Here is an 18,194-nt window from a genome sequence, read left to right on the forward strand (position 1 = left end):
ATGTGGGATAAAGAAGTCACCAATATATTTTGTGATCTATGTTTAAAAGAAATTGAGCGGGGGAACAGGCCTACAACGTACTTTAATAAGGAGGGCTGGCATAATATTGGTATGAGGTTCAAAGAACTAACTGGCAGAGACTACGACAAGCTTAAATTCAAAAATAAATGGGACCAATTAAAGAAGGAATGGAAAGTGTGGAAGGAGTTGAAACGTGGATCTACAGGTTTGGGTTGGGATCCGATTAAACGGACAATTGATGCTCCCACTGAATGGTGGACTGAGAAATTGGAGGTAATTATATATGTACTCTGTTATTTCTTTGCTTTTCAAATTGGTTTTCATTTATTTACTAGCTCAACTATTTACTTTAAAATGTTATATCACAGGCGGTACCTGCAGCGAAAAAGTATAAACAATGCGGGATTGAGCCGGAATTTGAAGAAAAACTCGACATAATGTTTAAATGTATTGTCGCTACCGGAAAATTTACTTTCAACCCAAGTGAAAGTACCTTTTCAGGGATGCCAGATGAATTTACCCCTGAACCATTGACACCTGATGAAGATGTGCGTAGCATTAATCAGAGGGAGACGGGGGAGTCTAGCACAATCAAGAGGCCGAAGGTTGCTAAGAAAAATAAAGAGAAAGAACATGTTATGAATACCTCCTTCGATCGGTTGATTGAAGCATTTGCCGCTCCACCTATCTCTGATGCAAGCATAGTAGACTGTTTGAGGCTTTTGGGGACTATTCCTGAAGTTGTTGCAGATAGAAGATTTCACGCACAGTGTGTAAAAAAACTTGAGGATTCAACTAGAATGAAAATATTCATGGCGCTTGAGCCTGAAATGCGGCTTGAATATTTGCGGGTTTTGTTTGAGGAATGATATTATTTATGGATTCATTATGTATCAGTACTGATTGAACTTCTACTTGTGTTGTTCTTTTTTTTAATATATGTTTGTTATTCTATATGTGTCATTGTACATGTCTAATCTTTCTATATGTAGCAAATGAGAATTTTTATTATTGAATATTAATGTTGATGTTGTTAATCATTTAGGATGGACCCGCAACGTCAACGTCGTAGGAGAATGGCATTTGCTACAGCCGTTGCGATATTGCTGTTGGACTATTACCAGCGTAGAACTACTCGCATTCCCCGTATGACATCCACCTTTGTTGGAGATAGATGGGTTAGTGAAATGCTTTCGGGACATCCAATAAGATTCAGAAATATATTCAGAATGACGAGAACGATTTTTATGGATCTTCTAAACGAGTTATGTCTAAATCACGGCCTTCATGGTTCTTCTAGAACCCTGTCTCGGGAGGTGTTGGCAATAACACTGTACATTCTGGCACAGAATGAGTCAATTCGAGGAGCTATGGAAAGATTTCAACATTCATCTGAAACAATTAGTCGCTATTTCTCAAAAGGAATACAGGCACTTATTAGCTTAGCTGCTCAAATAATTAAACCAGAGGATCCATCATTTGCTACTACTCCAGAACAAATTGCCAACGATCCTCGATATATGCCATATTTCAAGGTAATTATTAGTGGTTTTAATTTGATACATGATATACTTTAATAATATTATTACGCTCTTGTTTTTCAACTAAACAGAACTGTATTGGTGCAATTGACGGTACACACGTTGATGCCCGAATACCTAACAACGAGAAGGTAGCATACATCGGTCGTAGTGGTTCAACAACGCAAAATGTCATGGCCGTATGCGACTTCAACATGTGTTTTACTTTTGTGGTTGCGGGCTGGGAAGGAAGTGCACACGACAGTCGTATTTTCTCCTTTGCCACGAGGAATAGATCGCAGTGTTTCCCTCACCCCCCAGCAGGTTAGTTTTGTTTAGTAATTTGAATATGTGGGATTGTGCAATTTTTTATTAACATTGTTTCTCGTACCAGGAAAATATTATCTGGTTGATGCAGGATATCCTATGCAACGGGGATACCTGAAGCCCTACTCGGACACGAGATATCATCTTCCTGATTTTGAGCGAGCTAGTGGCACGGTTCGTGGCAGAAAGGAAATGTTTAATAAACGCCACTCATCTTTACGCGGGGTAATTGAAAGAACATTTGGAGTTTGGAAGAAGAAGTGGGTCATCTTACGTGATATGCCGTCGTATCCTTTCCAAAAGCAGGTGTACATTGTGGTTGCAACAATGGCACTACATAACTTCATCCGAAGACATTCCTCGCAATCAGATACAGACTTCAGTATGGCTGACAATGATGAACTCAATATTTTAGAGCAACCAACAGGACATGTGGGGGGGCATTCATTACCTGAGGAGGACATAGAATCTAATGATTTTGAAGATCAAGATGCTGATAGTTTGGCTGATATGATTGCTTTAAGGGAGTCTATCACAGATGCTATTTGTGGCTATTGATCAACCAAGTTTTCTTTTCATAAGATTTTAGGTTTATATTCATACCCATTTAATTATGTTTTTTTTTTTAAATACCTTAAGCTGACATTTCATTCTTTTGTTATTTTCACAGTTATACCAACATGACCTCCAGAATATCAAGTACAGACAGAGGGATTTTGTGTTATTGTGGACTACCGTCTCCGTTGCTAACGTCACGTAAGGAGCATAGCTTTGGGAGGCAGTTCTATGGTTGTGCCAGGGGTGTTTCAGCCCGTTGTGGTTTCTTCAGGTGGGCCGATAGTCCATCATATTACACTGACAGTAGTCATGCCAGCAGTCATGTGAATCCGATGTTTTTTCCGGCTGACAGTGCAGATGAGGACAGGCGTAGCCAGAGTCTTAAGTTGAATATTTTAATATTTCTCCTTGTTGTTGTACTTGTATTTGTACTTTTTTTAGTTATCCTGGTACTCATTAAGGTGTGAGAACTGTATGGTATCTTTTAGAAAAAATCTGTGATTATCGTATGTTTCTGCACTATATGTTTCTTTTCCAACAATAAGCTATTCTGAATAAGCTGCCCCAAACAGTTTTGATTCAAACAGGGGCATGAATGTCATTTAACCACCAATAAGTTGGTCTGAATAAGCTGCCCCAAACAGCAAGCCAGATTATTCTGATAATCTGCAGATTATCAGATTATCAGAATAATCTGCTTATCAGCAGATTATAAATAATCCACAGCTGCGCCAAACAGACCCTAAATGGCGCAAAAGAATGACAGAAGTTATTGCAAATCATACCATACTTCGAACAATAAAAAAATGATTCCTACTATAAGTATTTATCAATGTTTTAAAAAGTGTGGGAGTTGAGCAGAGCGTTTTAGGTGTTATGGGACGAGGCGTAAGCCCCACAGTATAATATATATATATATATATATAACAGATTTGAAACATATTTAGGATTAAACAAGCTTTTTTTTTTCTATTTAGATGAATAAAAATTAACACGAAAAAAAAAATCTTCTAGAATTAGAATCTTCAAGATACTAGCAAAAATCCAAATAAAAAAAAAATAGAAACATATAAAAATAAGTAAACATGTTTGGGCAAAAAAATAAATTTATGCTCATTTGATCTCAATCCTTGAAGGTTATTCATTCTTAAAATTCTTCATCAAAATTTTTTTCTTCATCACCAATAATTGTGTCCAAATCGCAACGAGGTCTTTCATATTCACTGCATTCATTGTCCACTTCATTAAAATCATCATCATGCTCAATCTCATGTACATTCATAATTTGTCTCTCCTTATCATTGTTGCCTAAATTACAAGTTAATAATTAACCTAACATAATAAAAAAAACTCGGATCAAATCCACCTCTAACAAATTGCAAACATGAAAAAAAAATTACGATTTACTGTAAACATGAAAAAAATTTATGGTTTATTGTAGCTAGAGTAATCTCCAGCAAACCTTTAACATGAAAGAAAAAAAGGTTTGTGGTTCAGTGTAGCACCTACAGTAAAATTACTGTAGCTATAGTAGCCTCACTGTAGCTACAGTGAAATGATAAATTAAAGACACATAAAAGCATAAATAATGCAAAACAATCAAATTTAATTGTATCTACGACCTCACTAGATATAGTAAAACAAAAATACTCATAAAAGTTCACCGTATATACACTATACAGCAACCAAAAAGACTCATAAAAGCAAAAAAAACTGCAAACCTCACTTGCTGCGCCACGGCGGGAGAAACAATGCTAGTGCAGAAGAGGAGATGATTCGGGTGTGGGAGGAGAACACAGACGAGCCTGATCCAAGCATGTGTGCAAGATGAAGATCGTATACGTGTGGGATGAAGACGTAGGCGAGCCAGTGTGCAAGGCTAAGCAGACGAGCTTGTTGGGGGATTACCTGTGTGCAACATGAGGTGCATATTGCGCTCCAGTTCTTCCCATGTGTAAGCCTCGCACCATTTACGACCCCTCGTGAGCTTGGAGCGGAAGGCCTTAAGCCTCACCCGGGCTCGCCCCAAGCACACCCGAAAAACACTTTTTTAAACAGAGGTGTCTATATATCAATCCTAAATGACCAAAATATTTGGGCAGCTTCTTTTCTCCTTCAATCCTTGGAAGCCTTTCTTCAAGAGATGAATTCAAAAATTGCAATCGTCTTTCACTTATTGTGGGAAGCATATAAGAGAGTAGTTCGCTTAAAGGAAACAAATTTTCTTTCAACAAACAAAACTCATGACAAGGACAAGTATGGGAGTATATATAGATTTAAGCATAAACTAAGCCAAACCAAGGAAACTGAAGAGGAAGGTATCATCCATGCATAAGCAAGAAGGAATCACAATGACTGTGAAGGATTTTGAAGAGCCAAATTTTATTTCCAAGGGCCCTCAAGGAAGTTCCAAGGCATGAGCTTAATGTAGCTCAATTCCATGGCCTTTTAGTGGCTTAGAACTAATACGAGGGGAAGAGCGAAGCCAAGGTATGAGGAAGATGGTGTGGCATGTCAAAAAGCAAGATGGCAAACAACTTCGTGATGTGAAAGTTAATATATGGGATGGCCGTCAAATAGCGACCAAAAGGCCCAGTACAAGTTTGTTGAGCTAAGCTAAGGCTAAGGACTAACTAGGTTAGCTCAATGCTCACGTCCAAACATCAATATGCACATGACATAATAAATTAGATGACTCACAATATAAGGTCCAAAATACAACTGACTCAAGTGTTGACACACGAGCATCCTCAAAATAAAAAAATAGAAGAAAATAAAAAGTACAACAACAAATTCCTAGGTATATGAAACATAAATTCTATGGCAATGATGACAGTGACTGAGATGCCTTACATCACCAACTCATAATCAAAAGGTATAATATATCCTCCAACTAGTGTGGGCTCCGAAAATTCCGACTGCTTCTTGGGACTTTGCATTTTACTTTATTATATTTTTGTGTTGTATTCAGAGAGCTTTAGAGAGACAAATTTTCAGAATGAAGATTGGATTGTATATAAAACACTACACAGAGATTTCGCCCTCATTTTGCGATGACTTTTAAATATGGGGTTTGAGGTTTCTCATTGATGCAAACCCCTATGGTTAATAACTCATCCTGATAACAGGAGGGCACTTTTGATTCAATCTAGTCATTAAGAATTGAATATGCAACATACAATAGCAGCAAACTTACGATTTAATTTACAAAATTTATCACTTGAAGTTTAAAGCAGATGGTGAGGGAAATGAAGTCGAAACACAATCAAGATATCATAATTCTATCATCCCGGGTCATCGTTGTCAATAATCTACTTAGTTAGAGGAGGTGGTCAACTTAATTAGACTGAAAGATATTTGTCAGCAACTATGGCTTGCGGTCTTCCAATGCGCCTTTGGAAATTAGAGATGGATGTTTGTCTAAGTGGACAAATTTAAGTCGATCTTAGCTGACAGAAAGTTTTATGTCAATCAATTGTATCCTTAAGATTCACAACTCAAATGATAAAAAGTCATTAACAAACATACGAAATACAACCATGATCACAACATAATGGTATCATTTGGCGACAAACACTCGGTCAAAGGGCTCTGATTGTAATTACTAACTTGTTATATTATTTGATGACAAAAGCACGCGAACAGAGGACACAGACCACGTCCTTATTAGCATGTAATTTCTTTGATTGTGAACATAGTAATATATTTGAGATGACATTACCTCTTTATGAGCTGAAGTCAATAAAAAATTTGTCACCCTCTCGGAGGGTGGACAAATTTGTTTTAAGTCTTTGGTGATTGATTTTAACTTGAATGTTTTGGTTGATTACTTTGAAAATCTTGATTTAAGAGATTAACCACTCCTGTAGAAATCTTCAATCAACACGGTCATCATCAGAAATTTAAGTACTCATAATATTTATATTTGAAAGAGCATTTAGTTTCGTTAGTTTAGGCTTTTAAGATATAAGTCTTGTCGACTCCTGCCCTTATAAAAAGGAGGATCAGACTAAATGACTTAGACTTACAAATTCTTGCTTTTATGATTGGGACATTTATAAAATTATTAACTTGTCAACTTCAGTCCTTGTAACAAAAAATTTCAGACTAGTTGGGTGAGACTTACAACTATATCCTATAAACAGGTCGATCTGATTAGCATGCGCATCATTCTCGAACCTAGTATTTAAACATTCAATGCATTGGTTTGTGTACATGCGAGCGCTTAACTTTATATATTTGAATAGCTTAAAAGATTTTATAAATTTTAAGAGTTCACATGATCTTTTAAACTAGAACTATGATGTGAAATTAACTTCAAAAAACATATGCCAATTTTTAAAGTGTGAATAATTAACTTATTTTCTTAAATGTCTTAAAGCATCTGTAGTTCCAGAGTATCTACCCTATTAAATAAATTTTATAAATACTCTACAAATTTCAAAAAATTGCATTTAACTTAAGAAACAGTCATGAAGTTTGACAATCTTTCAGATCATTCAAAACTTGAAATATTTGTAAAATTATGATTTTTGAATCACACAAAATTTCATTTTGGGATTTAAAAGGATTGTCTTCTATTCGCTAGCAGACACATTGTGAATACGATGACAAGATTTTAAATTTTGAAAATTTTCAAGTTTGAATTATTCTAAACCCTACGAACCCAAATTTTAAAGCTCAAAATTTCAATTTTTTTAAGACTCTCGAAGCCTAAATAAAACTCAAATTTTTAAATAAATCAAAATTGTATTTATTTTTGAAACCTTAAGAGCCTAAATATTAAAGGCCAAATCCCATGTATTTTGAAATCCTAAGAGAGCCTACATTTTAAAAGCTCGACTTCAAATTATTTTAAAATCTCAAATGATTCACATTTTATGTTATTTTATAAGTTTAAATGTTTTAGGATTTTAAATTAATTACATGAAATAACCAAAAATTTTGGTAACTCCCGATGCCAACCCCTTTAGGGGCATTAGAAGAATGTATGTCTTCTCAACTTTCTCAAAAGACTTATCGATCAGTGTCATGAGATACTGTGGCTCGGGAGTAAAACAGAATATTTAACTTGTGATCTCAAAAGGTGCAACGAGCATTCAATATACTTGCAAAAAATGACAAATCACAAACCAACATTTCCTGAATGGTACTTAATTCCCACGGACGAGTATGAACTTTTCCCACAGATGAGTAATTTAAAATCCCAATTTTAAAAAAAGTTTTTCAAACAAGTCCACGTTTTTTTCTGAAAGGTACTGAATTTCGACAGACGAGTATTTTAAAATCTCAATTTAAAAAAAAACATTTTCCAAACGAGTCTGTGGAACAGTACAAAATTATCAAGGATTAGCACTCAAGCATCCTCAAGTGGACATTTCAAAAGTTGCCCAATTCCCTATTTTTATACCTTTTCAAACTTCGATGTCATTGACAGCGACGACGGCGAGAAGACAAATGATAAATAAAAGTATAACACATATTTTTTATACAATTACACAATGTAAAACAAATAATACAGAAAAATGAAGAGTAAAGTACTAAAATGGGTAGGCTCGGTTCGGTGCTCGGGTTAGGCACGGATGATCAAGTCGGGTAAGATAAAAGGGGATGGCTCGGTTCGGCAAACAAGGCTCCTTCATGTGACTGGGAAAAAGAAGCGGGTTCGGGATCGCGTGGCTTTGAACGATAGAGTGGGCTCAAGAGTTCGAGTGGAGCTAGTGCAATGCTAGGAGGGTGCTTGCAAGGTTTCAACGGGCCAAACCACAAGTGAGGCGGGGAAGAATGGTGGATTTGTGCACAAAGGATGGAAAATCAAGGAGGCAAGAGATTGGGTTGCGTGAAATAGTAAGAAGCGGCAAGGCTTGCATGTCGTTGGTGGTCGGAGCAGAAAGAAACGACATGGTCTTGCGTGCGGGTTAGGGCAGAGAGACTACAGTGGTTTCAATGATTTGTGGAGGCTTTAGAGACAGGAAGGTATGGAAGGCTTTGTGAACAGACCTTTTTTTTGAGAGGGCAAACTGCCCCCCTAAACCCAACATAGGAGGGGCTATGGCAATGAAAGGCAAAGTGATATTTCAGGAGAGACAAAATAGATATTTCAGGAGGGACAAAAGCTCAAATTGTCCTCTCATATATATAAAAATCTAAATTTTATCATAGGCAATTGCCCCGTTGGACCCTACCTAGGTTTGCCCCTGACAGAAGAAAAAGACAAAGTTTTGGTGTCGTATGTGTTTTCGAAGTTGGTGGTCGTGTTGTGTAAAACAAAGAAAAACAGCAATGAAATTAAAAAGAAAAAATGGTAAGGTGCTTACAGTTCCCTCATGCGGAAGTCAAACTGCAAACGAAGCAGAGAGAGCAAACGGAGGAGGAACTATGATAGGTGGATCGCAAGGGAGGAAAGCTTTCAGGCTCCGTGCAGTTTCGAGTGGATAGAATGAAAAGAGCGGGGATAATTGAGAGAGTGTGAATGACAGGGAAAGGGGCTCTCATTTGTGCTTGTAACAGAAGAAGAGCGGGGAAACAATTATCTCATTTACTTGGGCATCTTTGGCAGAAGAAAATAAGTAATTAATTAATTTAATTTTATATATATATATATATATAATATTCACGTTCAACATCCAACGGTGGCATTGTGTGATTCTTTTCTTTTTCAAATAAATCGTGTAGATAAAGATTGAGAAGAGATGCAATAATTTCAATGCACAAAGAATTTGAAACAAATCATGCTTGAGTTCAAGATAATAACTATATTGATTAATAGAGGCCAAGGCATAAAAAGTGTGGATAAAATGTATGCCTTGATGATAACAATGAATATGGATGGTTCCAATTAAGTCAAATGTTGATCCATTGTGAAGGATATCCTACTATAGTTTACCCTACTTGTTGGCAAAGATCACTAGACCGGTCAAAAGACATCTATAAGCATGTATAAATAGAGGGCCCTAGACTATAAATATGACGCTTCGATTCTGTATCTAATTCCTAGTTCATATTATGACTCCTCTTGTTTTTTGCTTCCATGGCGACTTTAGTGCAAAAGAATTTAATGCCAAGTAGTCCAAATGGCCCAATAAAGAGAGAAAGAACATGCCATATGTGGCACCTTGCAAATGGCCCAAGTGCTCATTCTTACTCGACGAACAAACCAACAGTGTTTTTCTTTCTTTCTCGATTCAATGCACAGCGCATTACTTCTTCTTCCTTGTTAATTGGCTTGCCCTTTTCTTTCCATTCTTGGTCCAAGTAAACCATAGGTTTTGATTTTCCTAGCTTAATTGGACTATCCATAGCATTTTTATAACTTGAAGTAGATGAAAGATAACAGGTTTGTATCAAGTCATGAAACCACCAGAACAATCACCAAAATAATAAGCGAACAAAGTGCTAATTCTAGCACATCTTCTTGGTATAAATTATTATATAACTGAAAATGTTAGAGATATACGAGGAAATTGTAGGGAATACTCTTTTAGATAAATTTTAGCAGATGATGATATGAAGATTGGGTAAGGAAATTTACATGGTACAGCCAAACAATGAGGTTGCTGCATTAAATATAATGATGCAGGATCTGCTTCTCTGTATGCCGCCATAATTTTAACTGTGCTTTGTCGAGTATCATCATTAAACCGAAGCACACGCCACTGATAACCAAGAACTCTGAAAAACTCATCATGAGGATTAATCTCTGGGTGAATCTTTGCATATCTCCCCTGAAGCCATCCTTCTACGACAGGCCACTCCTCTCTAGCCTACAAAAAAATGAATTAGAAATTAGAAATTTGCAAATAGTAGGATCCCTAGCAAGAAAAATAATGGAAAAACTGGTCAATATCACAAAGCTAAAATGTCTATGCATGCCAGGGAAATAGTTCGCAAGAGTTTACCGGCCTGGAAGAAGGATAGGCTGTAACAGAAACAGTTCCATTTCCATGCTCAGAAATGGACCGGAACACGGTGTGCCCTTCAGCTCCACCATCGCCCCACCACTCCGGCGAGTAGTACCAGTGCCCCTCGTCTTCCAGATGACGGGATGCGGCAGTGGAAAGTCGCCGGATTTCACTCCTCCGAAATCTACCAAATCGGGCCGCTCGCCACATTGATGAGCGATCACGCCGCCCTAACTATGGCCGTGAATACAAAGGGTCGTTAGTGGCTCAAAAAATCAGCTAGACTCAAATTTTGGATCAAAAATCTTTTGAATTGATTTTAAATTATACATGAATTGACTTGAATTGACTTGAGATCAGCTCGAGCTACTTTTATTTATAGAATTATATAATGCTGCGTAAAATTAAATATAATTGAGGTATGAGCCAATTTCGACTTGACATAGATACAAATAACTCAATTTGAACTAGTTAATTTTATTTTTGAGATAGAACGAGCCAAGCAGAAACATATTCGAATAACTCAATTTGAGACCACTCGTTTTGATTTCAAGCAGAATCAAGGTCGATTCAATTTTGATTTGGTTTGGCTTAAAATTAAATATAACGAGCCACAAGCCGATTTCGAACCGTAATAAAACTATTTGTTAAGAGTTATAATTTATTTACAGATAATTATTCTCAGGAAATAATTTATTCTTGTAAATAAATTATTTCCTGAGAATTAATGAGATATGTGTTTTCCTATTTTAATTTATTTTCTATATCTTCTAATAATTAATATGAATTAATTATTGGAGATATCATATGTTATATTATTCCTTCCATATCATTTCCTCTTATTATTTTTTTTATTGCAAGATTCTTATAAGGATTATTTATAATCACGTTCATATCAATACGTTCATATCAATGAAATATTGAATATTCCACCATATTATTCTGAGTTTTAACACTGTTCGAGCTGATCTCATTCCAGCTTACGCGGAAATTGGGTCTTTAACGACCCTAGCCCTAACCTTGAAATCGAGGCAACTCTCTTGTTGTCTATAATCTCTTCTGTCTATCAAGATTTAAATTCTATTTAAATTCATCATCAACCAACCCCCAGTTGTTAAGGGCCCCTTTGGGGGAACTTATAAGTGCGGCGGTGTTTTTAAAAACGTCGTGTAATCGTTTGATTTTCGCATTTTTAAAAACAATGTCTGCAGCGTTTGGGTTTTTTATACTAAACGCAGGTCGTGGGTCGACCCTCACGGTCGACCTGTGAGTCGCGTTTCAGGATAAGTTGTTTATCCTGAAACGCACAAGCTGTCCCAAATGGATCCTAAATCTCCCAAACTGAAAAGTCAAAATTCTCTAACAAAAAATTGATCGATTTAGATTAATTCAAACCAATGATTGGATTTTTTAAATTTGGTATTGGTTCTTATAAGCTCATTCGATTTGATTTTCACTACAAATTAAGGCATCAAGTGTCTTCACAAATTAGTGTTCAATCTTCCAATAACATTCTAAGCTTGTTGAAACATATTTGTATGATACACATAATTTCATGCTTATGAATTATTCAAAAACATATTTTTCATGTATTTTTAAAGACATGAAAATGCATTTAAATTTCAACCTTAAGATGAAGATTATTGAAGTGAATAATGATGTTCATGGAGGCCTGAGAGAAGAGAAGAGAATAGAATTATAATAAATCAAATACATAAAAGGTGTATTTACATGCATACCGCCCATTTCTTTTGTATTTACATGCGTAACGCCTAAACTTAACTTTTTTTTTTCATTTATACTACTTGTATCTTTGACATCACCTAAAAAAACAAATATCACTACTTAAACTCTTACATTGTGAAATACATATAAGGTTGTATATATATGTAAAAAATGAAGTTTAGGTGATAGATATGTAAATATATAAAACTTGAGTGGTATGCATGTGAACCTTCCTTTACCCTCACCAAAGAGTGGTATCTTTTAGCTACCAAGTCTCCAACTTAGATTTCGAGTCATCCAAGTATCCAACTTCGAATAAGAACATGTTCTGCAATTTCAATTGCATAACTTCTTTTTTGTTTTGAAAATATTTATAAATCATTTAAATTGAATATATTTCAATATGACATTCATGCTGTAAGTGTGCCCGCGTAAATTTTTTTAGCCTAAAGTATAAGATTTTAAACAACAGTATTCACAAGAGAGCATTAATCAAAACATAATTTAGATTTAATGAAGTATTTTAAAGAGTTTATTCATGATTTTTAAATCAAAAGAACATAGATATTCATATGAGTTGTTATGAAAATACTAAATACCGTTCGATTAATTAATCATTTGAATGTGCTCTAATGAAAAAATATATATATTGCTTCTGGTGGTTCGCATGTGCGGACAACTAATGGCTGACAGATAGCATGGTATGGCCGGCGGCCACCTCTTCTGTGGATGAGATGTATGTGGAGTTGTCGCCCCACTATCTGTAATCCACAAGTGTGGATGACAAACACAATATTTTCTGGCACTAATGAGCCCACCGTAAATAACTTATCCTTTCAATCTTATCCACATTATTATATGGAAATTATACATTTTATAAAAGCAATCTTTTTTTTTTTTTTTGGAAGACTTAACTACATGCCACTTAACTATCATGCATTTGAGAAGACCAGAAAATATTATGTGCGGCGAACCCCACATCTAGATGAGGGTTTGAATGTTGTCATTTCATCGTGTATTGCACAAATGCTAATTTGGGTCATCATTCTGATGTTTGGTCGCTGCACATAGTATGTGCTCTATGCATTTACATGTCTAAGATCAAAACTTTAATTTTTCCATACTTACCATCAAACATATGTATAGAAATAATTTTTTTTTTGTATATTGTTGAATCCATATATGTGATCACACCAATAGTATAGAGCATTGGACAAATGATAGAACTAGAGAGAAAGCTTGAGAGAGGTAATAAGAGCACATTAATGAAAGTTCTGAGAAGTAGATTCAATTGTCTTTTATTGAAGAAATGACCTCCTAATTATAAGTCTCATGACATCTAATATAAAATTTCATGTTTGTCTTTATTTTAATACGTACGTCATAAATTATTATGATACATTTTCACATTTGTAACCAACTACAATATCCTTTTATATTCATAACGGATATTAGTACTATTTTATATTGATAAATGTTTGAAGATGGACAATTTAATGACCAATTAATCTCGTTTGGTCCGTTGAAAGTTCATTGGCCTACCCTCTCAATAAAATCTCAAGTAGAGACTCTTTTTGGACTGTAGACTATGGGTGTATCACAGTAATCGAACGGGCAGCTCTCTTTGTACAATGAGTAATCCCGGTCCCTTCCCTCTCTGCCCTTAACCCTCCTCGACAGAATCCGGAAGCGGACTATCAGCGAAAGAAAATTGCTTGCCCCGCTCGACAGAATCCAGAAGCGGACCACTTCAGTGGTTTTCCTAGCACGCTTGGAAGTGGGAACCATCACGACCGGTCCTCAAGGAACAAAATGTTTTCTTTGATAAAGATCGACAATGAAGGGATCGCCTTCCATACTGGCTCTTAAAAGATGTGTTTTTTGCTAGGGTTCTTTGTGGTGGGTTTATAGAGAGCGTAGAAGACGATTCAGGCGATTTCTAGTGTTTGGTTTCTTATTCGTTTGATTTGGATTAGTTAGTTACTGCCATGAGGATTACTGAACTGGAGGAAGGAGGTTTGGAGAAGTGTTATGAGAATGAGATTGTGGCAATTTGCGCGAAGAGAGTACTGGTTGGAGCAGGGGTGAGGGTTCTTTTCTACCCGGTCCTTCTGTACAATGTCATCCGCAATAAGATTCAGGCTGAATTTTGTTGGTGGGACGAAGTTGATAAGGTGAATCTTTGTTTATTGTTGCTTAAATTTTGTTATAATTCTCAATCTCTTTTAATTTATGGTAATATTCACCTAGTGTTTCTGGTAGTGCCAAATTTTATTTTTGATTTGTCAGATCTTTCAGCGATAAAGTTAATTTAGGGTATCCTGCTGTTTTTTTATTATAGATGTGTATGTTATTTTTTTCACTTCTTTGTTTCCTATACTTGCATGGAGACAAACTTTTAAGTTAATATGTTCTTAAGGTGGTGTTTGGCTGCAACCCGTATTCATGTTAAATAGGATTTACTAAATCGAAATTTATATTAACTGAGGTGGTGATGGAGATGACGCTCGCAACATGAAGGAATAAATTCTTAAACTCCCCCCTTAATCGGTTTTAATAAATCTAGATTTTTGTCATAAAAAGGGAGAGAACACAAGAAGAAAAGATGGAGTACGAAAAAAATTGATTTAAAGAAGCGTTGGATTTAATTTTTGTTTATTTTATGTTTGGTTGTATTTATGTCGTAAGGATCACTATGTACTTCTTTCATTCTCCCCCTCACTCTGTCCCTTTCCATGCCCACCTCTTCCTCCCTCTCTATCTCTCTCCCTCTCTCACTCTCTCCCTTTATCGAGCGATTATTGCGTGCGGAGAGCGCACACAGAGCTGCGTGCGGCTGTATGACAGTGGGACCGACTGTACGCGATGCGCGGCTGTGATTGGAGAGCGCACGCAGAGCTCCGCACGCAATAATTAGACCCCTTTATCGCTTTCTCTTTTTTTCTGTAGCTACAGATTTATTCACTCTTCTGTAAATTGAAAGTATTTGGAATATATGCAAATAATTTGCACTACAACATCATTTTTAAGCTCACCGAGAAATGCGGATTTTGAGAAGTTTGGTATATGTAATCACCCTTGCATGTATCTAGCCTGACACATCTTTGGATGGAATTCCAAAATTTTGGGAGAGCAATGATGGAAATATTAATTTGTGTTACAATGTACTGTTTTTAAGTGAATTTTTTACTTAAAAGTATTAAATTTATGATTATCACAGTTCTGTTATGCACAACATTACAAAACAGGGGCAGAATCATCATTTTTACAAAAACAACAGCCCCACAATTGTTTTCACATCGTTGTCCCAACATGCAGTCAGCTTCCCCGCAACAGCTTCCCCACAGCAGTTGCGCTGCTCATGAAGTTGCTTCATGAGGCAGTGCAGCTGCTGCAACTGCGTCAAATAGAGTCTTAGATGTCCTAAATAATACAAAGTAAAATTTAAACCCTGTTTGGGGCAGCTTATTAGGCTGCGGTGGCGTTTTGAAAACTTCGCCGATGTGTTTGAAAACTCCATTAGCATCGCGTTCTGGTGACGCTCCGATACGTGCATTAGTATTTGTTAAGGGTCTTTCGACGCGCCCAAGACCCCGCGTCCTGCGTCCGTGACTAGCATTTAGGGAAATATTTCCTTCCGTGCCCTTCTCAGCTCTCTATCGCCCTCTCTCTTGTTGTCTCCCTCCCCAATCTTCACCCTCGCGTAGATCGAATCGTTTGTAAGCTCCGGTGAGATCTGTTTACTCCGGTGAGGATATGCGAGTTTTTTGGTGTATTTATCGTCTAATCTATTTTTTCTATCCCAAAATTTGACAAATTTCAATTGATATAAATGTAGGGTTTTCTTGCTGATGATTTTGTTGGATTATCTTGGAATGCTTGGAATGCATTGGGTAGTGGGGTAGTGTTGCACTTTCTTTCTAATAAAGCCGGGAAACAGAGGAACTATCCTGGATCTATTTGTATTGATATGCAAATGAATTTATTCAAATGCATTTTAATGTAGGTTAGTACATAGGAATTTTTTGGTATTTGGGTTATGAAGTTAGCCCTTGTTTCTTATGCATTCACGTGCTGACACCGAGAGTTTATGGTGGAATGTTCTTGGTGAAATGTCTGCGGCTAAAATGACTTGTTGTGTTGGTTCAAATCAATCGTTATATTGCATTCATGGTATTGTTGATGCTTCAACTGAGCACATTTCATGAAAAAGGCACCGTTCAACAAATTTGATTATCAATACTGGGTCTCTAGATCTCAGCTGGTTCTAATTTCATTGTATTGAATGCACATGGCACATTTGATTGTGTGGGATGCATAGATCTCAGCTGGTTCTAATTTCAGTTGGGTCTAATTTTGTGTGATGTGTTCAATGAATTTGATTAGTTGGGTCTCTAGATTTCTTTGGGTCTAATTTCAGCTGCTTCTCTAGAATTCTTTGGGGAATCTCAAGTTTGATTATTATTATAAGGCATTTACTTCGTGTTAACAACAATTGGTCATAAATTCATGGCTCCTTTTTACTTGGTATTAATATAAGGCATTTATAATTAATGCATGGCTCCATTCTTTTGGTTATCCAAAGAAGATGAATGGAAAATTGGTAGTTATTATTAGGCTGCGGCGACGTTTTGAAAAATGTCAGGCAAGAACCCCTGCATCATGTGGCCACTGCATCTCGTGGTTGTTCTCTTTTTGTAGCTATTAAGATAATCTTGATGGGTTTAGAAGTCATGTTTCTTTTAAGGGTGGTTTTGATGACTCCTTACAGTGTTTTAAGTGTTTCTCTTCTTTAGCAAACTTTAATTGGCGGAGTAGCAAACTTTAATTGGTGGAGATTTTCATGCGGAGATTTTCATGGATTGAAAAATGCTAGTTATAGATATCCATTTTTTTTCTGTATGTTACACTTGAAAATTGGGTTTCCTGTAATGGGTGTTTTCTCCATTAGCTGCAGTTCATCGTTTCTCTCTTTGCTGCAGTTTGATCTGAATTAGGCACAATTCATGGTTCATGTATTTGTCGAAGTAGCTTGATCCGCAGCTTCTAATTTTATGTATTTGATGCAGAAGTTTGCATTGGGTTCATAGTTTTCAAAGCTTCATTTTATTAATAAGGTTGCCAAGTTGAGAAGTTCAATAATAGCATTTCATGGTTTTCAAAGCTTCATGATTTGGTGAAGTTTTTGCTGGGCCATTTCTGTTTAGCTGCAGTTTTTTTGATGGAATTTGCTGCAGGTTATATTGGTAATACTATTAGCTGCAATTTCTCCTTAGCTGTAGCTTCTGTGATGAAATTTGCTACAATTTGTGTGATGCAACTTTTGTTTAGTTGAGGCACATATGTGAAGGGTGGAAACATATGAAAAACCGATTGTATAGAGGAAGCTGAGAGAATGTTGTAGTGTTCTCCGTTGAGATTCAAATCTATGTAACCTTAGACAAATGCATGATAAAACATGTTCGATGTCTTACTGCGGATGTAGGTCTTTGATCGAACCACATAATTCTTTTGTGTTCTTATGTTTTTTTCAATAATTTTATACTTCATTTATACTTCATTTGTGTTGATATTTCTTCTTATTTTATTTATATTTGATACTCACGAAGTGGTGAGCAAAATACTCACGAAGTGGTGAGTAATGTATTTTAATTTTATGCAACTGAACTGTAATATTTTGAGACATCTGTTTTTTCTATTATTTTTCATAAACAGTTCTGTTGCAAACAGTTTAACCAAACAGGGGCAAAATGATCATTTATCCAACAACAACTCCTAGTAAGTTGTTCTGAATAAGCTGCACCAAACAGCAAGTCAGTTTATTCTAATATTAACTTATTCTGATAATCTGCAGATTATCAAATTATCAGAATAATCTGTTTATAAATAATCAACAGTTGCCCCAAACAGACCCTTAGTTGTTAGATATATCGACAATTAAAAACTCGGGGGAACGAGTGTAAATGCCCCTCTTAGACCCCAATTTTTTACAATTTCTCATATTATTTTTCAATCATCGTGTGTTTACACATTCTACCACAACGCCGTAAGACCTAATAGACATTTTTGGACAGCAGCGCATGCTTAATTCACCATTGCCGCATGGCTCGCCATACGGACGTCGGAGAAGCAGTAGTAGCTC

General features: G+C 36.1%; 3 protein-coding genes across 5 annotated transcripts in view; 2 read left to right on the top strand and 1 right to left on the bottom strand.

Moving 5' to 3' along the window:
- The window catches only part of LOC110038898, a 16,984-nt gene extending 6,384 nt beyond the window's left edge, over positions 1–10,600 (bottom strand). Inside the window, exons 1-2 of the mRNA XM_020743819.1 lie at positions 10,325–10,600; positions 9,958–10,189 (exon numbers count right to left, since the gene is read on the bottom strand). Coding sequence (XP_020599478.1) covers positions 9,958–10,189; positions 10,325–10,537 — 445 coding nt within the window. The 5' untranslated portion in view covers positions 10,538–10,600. The remainder of the gene's footprint in view (positions 1–9,957; positions 10,190–10,324) is intronic.
- Positions 712–2,896, top strand: LOC110038899 (putative nuclease HARBI1). Of its 3 annotated transcripts, none has more exons than XM_020743821.1 (4): positions 712–1,556; positions 1,634–1,865; positions 1,936–2,457; positions 2,539–2,896. In XM_020743821.1, the coding sequence occupies exons 1-3, from the start codon at positions 1,068–1,070 to the stop codon at positions 2,424–2,426; spliced, it is 1,212 nt and encodes a 403-aa protein (XP_020599480.1). In that variant the 5' UTR covers positions 712–1,067; the 3' UTR covers positions 2,427–2,457; positions 2,539–2,896. The 3 variants fall into 3 exon arrangements, with proteins under 3 accessions (XP_020599480.1, XP_020599481.1, XP_020599479.1); XM_020743822.1 differs by having other exon boundaries at positions 1,936–2,450; XM_020743820.1 differs by having other exon boundaries at positions 1,936–2,896.
- Positions 10,601–13,648: 3,048 nt separating the features above from the next.
- On the top strand, positions 13,649–17,589 carry LOC110038902 (putative dual specificity protein phosphatase DSP8). Its single transcript, XM_020743826.1, has 2 exons — positions 13,649–14,226; positions 17,290–17,589. Exons 1-2 carry the CDS (start codon positions 14,041–14,043, stop codon positions 17,326–17,328), a joined length of 225 nt encoding a protein of 74 aa, XP_020599485.1. The 5' UTR covers positions 13,649–14,040; the 3' UTR covers positions 17,329–17,589.
- The last annotated feature ends 605 nt before the right edge of the window (positions 17,590–18,194 follow it).

This window comes from Phalaenopsis equestris, unplaced genomic scaffold (assembly GCF_001263595.1).
Source record: "Phalaenopsis equestris unplaced genomic scaffold, ASM126359v1 Scaffold234275, whole genome shotgun sequence".
NCBI lineage: Eukaryota > Viridiplantae > Streptophyta > Magnoliopsida > Asparagales > Orchidaceae > Phalaenopsis > Phalaenopsis equestris.

Bases quoted from the DNA above. Each gene is read 5' to 3' on its own strand.
- LOC110038899 (XM_020743820.1), top strand. From the start codon at position 1,068: ATGGACCCGCAACGTCAACGTCGTAGGAGAATGGCATTTGCTACAGCC. The intron at 1,557-1,633 runs GTAATTATTAGT...TCAACTAAACAG, and splicing joins GATATATGCCATATTTCAAG to AACTGTATTGGTGCAATTGA. The intron at 1,866-1,935 runs GTTAGTTTTGTT...TTCTCGTACCAG, and splicing joins TTTCCCTCACCCCCCAGCAG to GAAAATATTATCTGGTTGAT.
- LOC110038902 (XM_020743826.1), top strand. From the start codon at position 14,041: ATGAGGATTACTGAACTGGAGGAAGGAGGTTTGGAGAAGTGTTATGAG. The intron at 14,227-17,289 runs GTGAATCTTTGT...AATTTGCTGCAG, and splicing joins GGTGGGACGAAGTTGATAAG to GTTATATTGGTAATACTATT.